Here is an 11,057-nt window from a genome sequence, read left to right as displayed (position 1 = left end):
AATAACGTACAAAAAGATAGAGGGCAGGAGAGGAAGAAATAAAGAAGAACGAAAGATGTAATTGGTGAAAGGAAGAAGAAGAAGAAAAAAAAAGGAGAAACAATGAGATCCAACTGTGTGATTCTGAGCTCAGTATTCTGTATGGTTAGAGGTGGTGATGGCGGCAATGTTGTGTGAGCTGTTTGGGCTTGCCCTTGCCTCAGGCCTCCAGTGTTCCTCCCCCAGGCGGCATGTGAGGCAAATGGTGTGTGGTGCGAGGGTAAACCTTGACCTGCCTGCCAGGAGGCTGCACACGGAATGAAATGAGCACAAACAAAGCAGGGGAGAGAGGAGGAGGAGGAGGATGAAGAGGAGGAGGAGGAGGAGGAGGGGTGACAGGCAGCAGAGGAGGAGGTAAATGGCATTACTTGTATCACCTCTACACCCCTTCTTGTCGTCTGATCTGTCTCTGAGCAGCAGGATAAACATCGTACATCCGTGGAGGGACACACGCTCCTCGCTCACTTGGGAGTGCTCAGGTGTTGTGGGTGGCATCCTGCTATGTGGAGAAGATGGAAAGTGAAATGTTTGCCTTCATGCTCTGCCAAGTTGAGTTTCAGGGAAAGATGGAAATCCCATTATGTCACATCACGCCTAACTTGGCCCCACAAACTCTGAAACTCATTTGTGAAATTGGGTTCAGATCCTAATGAGTTGCAAAGTGGTTCTGGTCTTATGAGTCTGCAGAGGATATATTTGTTGAAACACCACCGAGTGGGGCTACGCATCAGCTCCAATTTAGAGTTTACTTACAACCAACTTGCAACGTAAACTTCTAGATCTATTCTGTTCTTTTCGTGTTCGAAGGTGTGCCAATTTGCTCACCGTTATCCAATGAGAATGAAAAGAATTCAAAAAGTATAATCCCTCTAAACCCGTGTGTTGACAGAAGTGTGCATGCCACATCACCCTGCTTACCTGTGAAAAGCCCGGTGAAATCCATTACATACTTTAGAGACGACTCATGAATGGAATAATTAGCACAGCATGCTTTCCGCCCGGCTGGAAGTCTCTCTCGATAATGAACAAAGGAAAGGAAATTAGCTTTTGTCTCATAAAGTCACAACTTCAAAGATCCCTGCCATTGCATTAACACAGCCATAGCCTGCAGCGGCATGGAAGAGAATAAAATAAGCACTCTCACTCACACCCCATTCCTATCAAGGTCTTTCTCAGGACAAATACCGGGAGCTTGGCTCTTATGGACCACACACTCTGGCCTGGATCAGGGAGAAACATTGGGAGAGAAAATGATCTCATAAAACAGCTAAATATCCCTTTTTTTCTCGGATTCCGATACAAAAAACATGGTTTGCGTTGGTAAACAGATCTCCAGGTGTATCACTATTCCCACGCAACATCCCTCAGTGCAGCTGGATGTACACTTAATCACCATCAGGTCAACACTTTGGCCCGGGGGTTCCCAGCTGTGGCCTAGGCGACCTGCGACGGCCGCCTCGCCTAACTGCCGTTGCAGTCAACTGCCCTCAGGAGTGCGAGTGGTACACTGATCTGGTGCTGGGTCATCTGTCCTGGCACTACTACATTACAGCAAGTGAAAAAAAGAAGACCAGGAGGAGCCCAGTGTTTGTGGCGGAGCTGACACCAGTGACGGTGAGGTATTCAGTCTCGGTCTCAAATGGAATCAATGTGATCGAGGTTTTCCCGACAAACTGTATTAAATATGTTGCCATTGTGTTAAAAAAACAAGTGCGACAATGGTTTGCTTAGCCTCCAAATCATCAGCGGCGTTTGGTCTACACAGTTTGTGATCGTCATTGTCTCGGAGCAGGCAGCGGCAGCAGCACTGTAGACCAGGGCGCGGCCAAGTGGCATTGTCCAAGGCGCCACTCTCTTCGCCTATCTGCTCCTCTATCTGCCAGGATCAGTTGTTAGTGCCGGCAGTTTTCCCCTACTGTCCTCTGGAGAGGGGTGGCTCTCAGCTGGAGAGAGGCGCCAGAGGCTATGCACCGTCTCCATTGTGTGGAGAGACACACAGAGGACTTGAGAGACTCGGTGCAGGTGCAGGAGGACGAGCGAGAGGGAACACACCTGAGGGGGGGTGGACTTTTTTTTTTTTCTTTCTCCCCCCTGCACACAAGTCGGGCTTGTTTTTTTGAGGGGCCTCTTTAGTTCAGGGACATTTGCTGTTAGGATTTACTGGAGGTACACTATACCGGAGGGAGGGAAAGGGCCCTCAGTTCGATTGCTTCCTCTCCAACTGCCAGACACATTCAGTCAAAAAACGCAGATCGCCAAAATAAATACAATTACCAGCATGGAGGACAAAATGCCCGGGCAGTGCTACCACTTCAATCTTCAGAATTCAATGTTGATGTAGGACGCGGCATCCGACTGGGTGAAGTCATGCTCCTTACTTGAGTCACAGGGCGGGTCCAACCGTACAGACAGGACACAACAAGCCAAGGCCGACAGACTCACCCCACACCGGGATATTTCCTGTGAAAGTGATCCCTTTGCTAACTGTTTGTTTAAAAGCTGACAGGCTACAAGAGTCTCTGTGACAGCATCTATTCATCTCAGGGTGTCAGATGGAGAGAAGCAGGGAGCGAGGGACGGCTAAAGACACAGGGAGGAGGCGGCTGAAGAGAGCTGCTGAGAGAAAGCCCAGGAAAAGAGAAAGCGGGAGATTGGTGTGCTTTAACAAAAGGCTTGGTTTACCTTTACCTTTGAAACGTCTTCAGATCACCCTGGTAGCAATTTCAGAAATTCATCTGGCAAGTGACTGGATGAGTACTGATGTTTTCATCACTTTGCTTTTAATTATATGTCTCATTCAGCACAGTCTTCCATTCTACTCTGCTAATTTAGATTGAGATCCTTCCAGGCTTTCCCCTATCTTTCATTTCCCTCCCCTCCTTCTCTCCTCTCTGCATCCCATCAGCCCCTTTGTAGAAAAAAAGAGGAAGGGGAAAAAAACCTTCATGTCTGTGACTTTCTTGCCCTCCAGCGTATGAAGCCCTCTTTTATTTTGATCATCGCAGCACAATGGATTCATGCCATTCTGGCAACTTTATTCAGTATCAGCCCAAATTTACATACTGCTTAACAAGTTTGTGCGTGACTGTTGATGCCTCTGATCAAAGTGCTTTTGGAAATCTTTCTCATCTGATTTTTCCCCCATCCTTCATTTCAAATGCATGCTGCAGACAGGCATCTTTAACTCAGGGGCAAAGAAAGGTAACCTTAGTGCTGCACAAGCCCAAATGTCATCCAACAAGGAGGGCTCATGTCCCGGGGATAAAGATAATGTAATCTAAGCAGTATACAGTGTGTGACTGTGTGTCTTTGAGTGTGTGTATCTTTGCTCGCCTCGGTGTTTGTTGGAGGCTTGGTTTTGGGGGCGGAGGGAGACAGGGGATGACAAAAGTCAAAGCAGTCATGTGTCATTTTCGGTGCTGAAGGGCTGGGACCTGCCTCCAGGGCTGTCCTCTCTGTCAGACGCACTCAGATATCCACGCTGAACTCTCTCGCCGTCCCTTTTTTCTTTTGCTCTCTCCATCTTTCTCGCTGTCTTCCTCTAATGCAGGCGCATATATGCAGCTGCTGCGACGAACGCCACACATCCTGTGTTCTAAGAAGCATACGGAGAGTAATATTGAAATAACAGAGATGCACAACATACGATTTTAAGGCGTAAACATCTACTTTACATGTACAACATGCAGTGAGTCATTTCATATTTCTAAATTAAGGCATCTTGACCACATCTGCCTCAGGAGAAAGACTGGAAGGGACATGATCTGCTCCATGAGCAATGATACGTGAGGGCGCATTAGGACAGGTAGAGAGACGTTTTTGACAAAGATCGGGTTGTAAATCAAGATATCAGAGGCCACGCTACAAACCAATGGCCCATAAAATTCCCATGGGGATAGAAGAGGAGACTGCTTGGTAGATGTACTGTAGCAACCCATCGCACGGTCACAGTAGCCTCCATTTACAATAATACAGAGCATGCGTGAATATACATGGCTAGCAGAGCAAACATCGGAATTGAAAACATTAAATAAATGAGAAAGAAAAATGGATTGGAAAATACAATGAAAAGAGGGTGTGGGTGGAAAGAGAGGAATCGTGGGAATGCAAGATTGCACCTCCCTGAGGCAATCGAATTATCCTATGGGCCGATGGTTCCTCCTTATGCGTCGGCTGACATTTTCCTGTAACCCCATCCCAAGTAATGCTATGTGATGTGTGTGACTGGCTTCTGCCATGGCCCTGCGAGGCCATGACGCCCCCGGGGCCATTCGCTTTTGGCCCGCAGTGTCCTGGGGATTGTTTATTTTAGCACTGTTTGCGCTCCATCTCATCTTGCCCTATCCTTCCTCGTCTCTCCTGTTCGTCCCGTTTTCTCTTTCTCTCCATCCTGCCCAGTGGTGTCTACTTTCAATTAGAGGAGGACGCACTTGGATTCTTCTGTGAGACAAACCCCCCTGACAGGTGACTCTTGAGGGGTAACTCAAAACCATGCCTTTAGTCTCTTCACACAAACAGCAACTATTCCAGAGGAGACAAAGGTAAACGGCAACCAAAGCTGATGGCGGTATCTGTTACTCAGCTGTGTATGTTGCTCTGTGTGATGATGATAAGAGTGGAGGGTGTGTTCAAGAAAACAGTTAAAAATCAAGATTTGCTGCGAGTTGTGCATGTGTGCAAGAGGGGGGGGGGGGGGGGGGGGGGGGTGATTTAAGGACAGAGAAGATGAGATGTGTGATATGAGATAATAGAATGATATTCAAAATGTATCCCTGGAGCTAGAAGTAAAAAGAGAACATTAAAAGAGAACATATTTTGATCGCTTATGGATATGTAAGCCTGCACACCAATATGCTCAAACTTCACCTCACACTGCAGAGCCCTAAAGGACACAAGTGCAGGCGGCCAATCGACTATACACACACACACACACACACACACACACACACACACACACACACACACACACACACACACACACACACACACACACACACACACACACACACACACACACACACGTAACTGTCACCGTGTGACAAGCAGAAAAGGGACAGTGTTGAGAACATAGCCTTTTATGACCCAACACACTTTGACAGCTTGGCCACTGCTGGAGGACACAAGCCAATGTTGCTTTTTCATCTGACAATTTTAAGCAAAACAACGCTCCCTCGATGGATTCGGTTGTTCACAGAGCCTTTGTGGCTGTGCGCTGAAGCACAGAGACAAAAACATGTCAGCAGCCCGTAGATTGTGCTCGCTGTTAGCAAGAGGATTCATGCTGCCAATCTGTAGGACGAAAAGTGAGATCAAAGTGTAAGCGATATGATGGCAACACTGCTTTTATGCAACACTGCACTCTGCTGGTGGAGAAGGTGATAACACCCCGAGCAATGAGGCAGTCTTAACGGAGGACTAATGTAACCTCAGTTCCCCAAGGGTGCAACTGTCTGTGTGCTTCTACCCTTGAAGCAGTTGCCTTATTTGGACCGTAGGACATTCTGCACTGAAAGAATTTAAACATCCCAGGAGGGGCATGCTTTGAAATATGGCCACAGGGTGGCACATCAGAAAGACAAAAATGTAGATCCTCAAAGTGAAATCTGCCTGCGACTTGGAAAGCAGCTAGAGAGGAGACTAATGGGTATCATTAGAGCAGGGTCACACTGCTGATGTTAGATACAACAAAAATACTTAAATCAGACATGGAAACGAGGAATTGTCTTCGCCCAGTGTTTGTTCTGTATTCACTACAACATCAGAACACACTCTGCCTCGTGTATGTGCATGACAGATCAAACGAAAGAGTGGGCACTGTTTAAAAAAAAAAATCTGTTGTGTGTTCACATTAATAGTGTCTTTGCTGTGCGTATGTGCAATTGGCCTGTGAGATGTGTGTGAGTGCGCATACAAACAATGCACTCAGTCGACAGCCCGCAGCAGTGTGCATTCTTGCTTGGAGAGTACATGCCCTCGGGCGTCGTTCCTCCGCTGATGACCTCTGGTGAAGCCATTATTTTGTGCATTAATGATGAGCAGCAGCCAGTGATGAGAGAGATGGACTTCGTCCTGAGGCGCTGTAGTGCTGATTATGGGCAACAACAATGCCAAATAACATTTTTTTTTTGAAAAGGGAAAGAAAGAAAAAGAAAACTCTTTCCACAAGCAGTTCAAAAGCCTAGGAGCCTTAGCGGCAACACAGAATAAGCTGCTCTCGCCGTATTGACAAGATAGATCAGATAACCTCTGTAGCTGGAGGATTGCGCTGACAAAACTTTAAGAAAAGGTTAGCTATAGCTTGTTGTCATCCAGCCGATTCAACACCTCTCCGTCTGCAAACTGAGCACCGACGAAGAGACTGTGACAACACTGTAATCTTCTCAGATTCTGATCTGAATAACGTGGGTGGCAATTAGTTTCTGATTGAAAGAGCTGCCGAGAGTGAGTCATGCAAACTACCCCCAACCCTTTTTTTTTCTATTGCACTCCTAGGACCCAATGACACCATGTATGAGAGGTAATTTTAAGGGGCTTAATTGATCCTCTGACATCGGCCCAGACACCAACCTATACGACTCACAAACAAGACAAATTGCAGACAAAGTGCAATTGCTCTAGTCAAGGCAGCCAGGGCACCCACTCAGGAAATCCTGGCTTGGGGAGATGACTCTAAATGAAGGACTTTACCATTCACCATTATGTCTTTGGTGAGAGTCAGAGGGAACCCCGGGGCTCTTCAGCACAGCACGGCACAACTTTTCAAAGGGCTCCAGATTAAAGTCACTGAAAGTTCCCACTGGGGTCTGAGGCCAGGATCCCATTAAGCAGCCCTACCACACCGCCGGCCATAATTGTGTCGTTGAGAATTCAGAGCAGTGGTTGGTTGCTTGATAAGCGAATTTAGGGTGAAATAAAAAGAGGAGAGGCAAAAAAGGGGGTCTCGTTGGGCCACCATTAGACACTTCATTCACTCATTGCTAATTTGTTTTAAATGACTGAGGGAGAGGTGAGCACTTTATAATGCAACCTGAGCTACACTGCCCACCCCCCCCCATTTATAGGCTTGTGCCACAGACTGCTGATAAATGAAAAACATTGCCGTTTATAGCCACACACCACACTGCCGCTAGTGCTGTCTTAAACTGTAGTTATCTTTATCACAGTACTTGCTTTGCAGTAGGATAATCAATAAGGCTCGACTCCAGAAACCAATCAGTGCACCACATGCAATGACAATTAAGTAGAAAAACAAGCTACAAACAAGTCAGCTTTTATTGAGTATTAAGTTTCATTATGGTTCTGAATGTTATAAATTCAATGCGTGAGATTGGTCACCATCAGAGCTGTTTGGAGAATGATATAAAAACATTCAGTATTAAGATCTGAACCATAACTTGAGATCTACAGATGTGCTTTTACAAATAAGTCAACTCACTCGCTGCAAGTACAGGAACTAGTTATTCTTTGCAACTGGTACAGGGTTACCTCACAGAAATTGTGAGCAAAACCTCACAGCTCTCAAGTTAGGATTCAGTTCTTTAATGGGAAATAAATGAGGGTTAACCCTCTGAGACATACCAATATTTGCAACCTAAATATGCTATTGTCATCCAAGTGCAATAAAGAAAAATTTAGTGAAAGCTTCAGGTGGATTTTTTCTGCTTCTTCTTCTCTGCCTCTTCCTCTTTCTCCTTCTCAATCTCTGCCACCAGGGTCTCAATTTCCTTGGATTCCAAAAGCTACGAAAAGCAGAGAAAAGACTTTGTTAGTCTATAAATAACAAGGTACAAAAACAAATAAGAAAGGGAAATACAATTTGCAGCAAATCACCTTCAGTGGCTGATTCCGTCTGATAACGGCAAGTTCAATATTCTTTCCTCCTGACTGGACAACCTATGACAAAACAAATATGAAATGAGACAAATCCCAGTGAATCAGTATCAAGTACTGTTGCCTCTGACTCGGGTTCAAGTTAAGAGGCTATGACACAATTTGTTTTAAGAATTGATCAAGACTTTAAAAGACTGCTTTACAATCGTTAGAAAGAATTAAATAGCATCACATTTTACAGAGTATCACATAATGTAATAATATAAGGCAAATTTCAATCTAGTAAAATGCAGTATTAAGTAATTCAATATTTAATTTACTTATTTAACACAAGTAAAGTCACACATGGTAATGATTATAGTAGATCACTTTATGGTTCATATCTGACAAAAGGTTGTCAGGGCTATATTAAATTTACACTGTAGTAGATGTAAATAGATTTGAAGTGACAATTTATCCAGCTAATTTTTCTCATTTATGCCGAGTCTATTTGAGATTTGCAAATATATATAGTAAAACAATTTAGTAATCATTCTGTTTCAGGATATATAGTTAATGACAAGTGTTCAAATTCAAATATGTCAATGCAGAGATTAAATTCGACCTTACCTCAAGCAAAGCTTTGATAGCCAACTTGATTGCCTCATTGTCCCCAGCAATGGCTTCATCTGTGTAATTCTTCTCCAGGAACTCCCTCACAGTTTTTGCGCTACGGCCAATCGCATTTGCCTAATTTTTTTCAAGAATAAAAAAATCAGCCATTTACGACGGGGTACTTTTATAGGTGTAACAAGATGAAAAAGCAATATATATGAACAGCAAACTCACTGACCTTCCAGGCATGGTAGGTTCCTGACGGGTCTGTCTGATAGAGCCTGGGAGTTCCATCGTAGTCAAAGCCGACAATTAACGCAGAGATGCCAAATGGCCTGCGGCCATTGCTTTGAGTGTAGCGCTACAAATATAACCAATATACAGACTAATGTGACCAGTCATTCTTTAACCAATGTTCCTGCACACTGAGTGTGAAATCCTACTCAACAGTAAATTAATAGTAAATAAGAAATTATTGGTAAGACAGTCAAATACCTGTTTCAGTGTAGCTATGTAGCGTGTGATGTATTCCACTGTGACTGGGTCCTCAACAGTTAGCCTGTGGCTCTGGCACTCAACCCGAGCTCTGTTTATCACAATACGGGCGTCTGCTGTCAGACCTTGAAACATTGAAAGAGGTTAAATGGCTGTACATGGCGAGCAACATAGCTTCCACGGCAAATACAACAAGAAAGTCAAGTAAAGAAAAAAACAACAAGAAAATATTCATTTGATATTGACATCTGCAATGATGTGGTGCTCGTGGAAACTGTCACAACAAAATACTGTAGTCTACGTGGTAATGTTACATAATGGATGTGTTATTCAGCTGTTGGAAAAGGTTGTGTGGAGGTACCTGCAAATGCCATGCAGACATGCTCATCCAGGGCACATATCTTGCGGACGGTCCTTTCTTCCTGCAACTTTGCTACAGATTTCTTCTCAACGCCAAGGACGACAATGTCTTTGCCTCTGATCCCCACCTGCACAGAGAAGAAATTATCTAGATTAATTTCTGAACATAAGCTACACATCTCCTAAGGGCTGAGAATTGCCAGTATGACATTTAATACTTAGGCGCAAATCAGAAGGATTTCAAATGAATTGATCATAAGGAGGTCACAGGATAAACCGAGTGCCAGTGAGTCTGTCCCTTTAGTTTATCTTTACACCGTGAGAGCGGTGTGACCACAGTATTCACATGCTGTGCTCATGTCTTGACAGAAGGTATTGCGATGGTTTCCACGCCATTCTAACAGTCTGATTATTGTAAAGTCAGCACATTATGTTTGAGTTCATTCAACAGAATTGGCGTGCCCGTAATGATACTACTTCCACACCATCAAGTGTGTACTTGTTCCATACGTTTTAGATGTTGGTAACTCAAGATCCAGTAATTCTTCCTGAGCTTCCCATATAAGTTGATAAGGTACACTTACTATTACAGATGTCATTTGTGTCCGAGCGAGCTGCAACTTCAGGGATTTAGTGATACAGTACACGACTCACTAACAGACGAAAAGAGAATCCTAAGCTAACATCAACCACATTAACGACGTCGCTGCCCGTTTCATGTTTGCATTGACGTGTGAATATGTACTCTGTTGTTTACACAAATGGCAAAGAAAATGTAGGGTAAAAAAAGAAAGAGGGGTCGTAGTGTTGGTTGACAGGATCACACTGAAACTGAAACTGTTGTGAGGGTGACACAGCGACAAAATGCTCGCCAATGGCAACTAGCGATTATCATTTTACACTAGCGGCTAAATATTTCATAAGTTGTGTGTGAAAGTTGCGGATCCGCAGTCCAACGAGTTTATTGTGTCTCAAACGACAACAACTCTTGTGTAAAACATTGTGTGAAACAGCGAATTGGCTTTATTCATGCGTAACGATGCCTGCCACTAGCTAGCTCGGCTAGTTAGCCGACTACCGCTCGCGGACGCTAGCTTTAGCATTAGTTTCATTTTAGAGACTTACCGCAGTGGATCCTTTCTTTACAGCTTCCTGTGCATACTCCACTTGAAAGAGATGACCATCGGGAGAGAAGACAGTGATGGCTCTGTCGTATCTTGCCGCCATTTCACTGCAAGACACGTACAATCAAAAGAAAGTGGGGAGACTTACACAAAATGATTCAGCTAGTTAGCAACAAGCCGCTCTGTCTAAGAAGCTGTCGTGTGTTGACAAGGGCGCATGCGCAAAGACCTCTGAACTCGGGCGATACCAAGAACAGACGAAATTTTTTTAACGGAAGTTCTCTCTTTTGGGTTAATGCTCTACGAATAGTAAACGTTGATATTAGCTGGTACTGACAGAAATGGTCTGAAATATTATTTGGATTTTCTTTAAATGAATTTGATTGTTTTTAGAAATACAAAGGCTGACTGTTTCCCCCTTTTGTTGTTGAGCGGTCCATTTCCCGTGGCCTTTCAGACTAGAGCAAGATCGTTCCACTATATGAAAAAATGGGTGGGCTTACAATTTTATTATCAAAATATGGATACTTTCAAATATATCTACACATGTGTAAAGACATATTTTAATTTTCATAATATAAGAATACAAACGACACGTAGTCCTGTGTGTTTAAA

The 11,057-nt window shown here is 44.1% G+C and overlaps 1 protein-coding gene across 1 annotated transcript; it reads right to left on the bottom strand.

The window, feature by feature from the left end:
- Positions 1 to 7,293: 7,293 nt before the first annotated feature.
- On the bottom strand, positions 7,294 to 10,659 carry psma8 (proteasome 20S subunit alpha 8). The gene is made up of 7 exons (XM_035633879.2): positions 10,444 to 10,659; positions 9,320 to 9,446; positions 8,959 to 9,083; positions 8,702 to 8,824; positions 8,479 to 8,598; positions 7,870 to 7,932; positions 7,294 to 7,778 (listed from the first exon to the last, which is right to left on the bottom strand). The coding sequence occupies exons 1-7, from the start codon at positions 10,543 to 10,545 to the stop codon at positions 7,683 to 7,685; spliced, it is 756 nt and encodes a 251-aa protein (XP_035489772.1). The 5' UTR covers positions 10,546 to 10,659; the 3' UTR covers positions 7,294 to 7,682.
- Positions 10,660 to 11,057: the final 398 nt, after the last annotated feature.

This window comes from Scophthalmus maximus, chromosome 5, assembly GCF_022379125.1.
Source record: "Scophthalmus maximus strain ysfricsl-2021 chromosome 5, ASM2237912v1, whole genome shotgun sequence".
Classification (NCBI taxonomy): domain Eukaryota; kingdom Metazoa; phylum Chordata; class Actinopteri; order Pleuronectiformes; family Scophthalmidae; genus Scophthalmus; species Scophthalmus maximus.
Note: the sequence above shows the minus strand (reverse complement) of the source record. Positions and strands in the feature narration are given on the sequence as shown.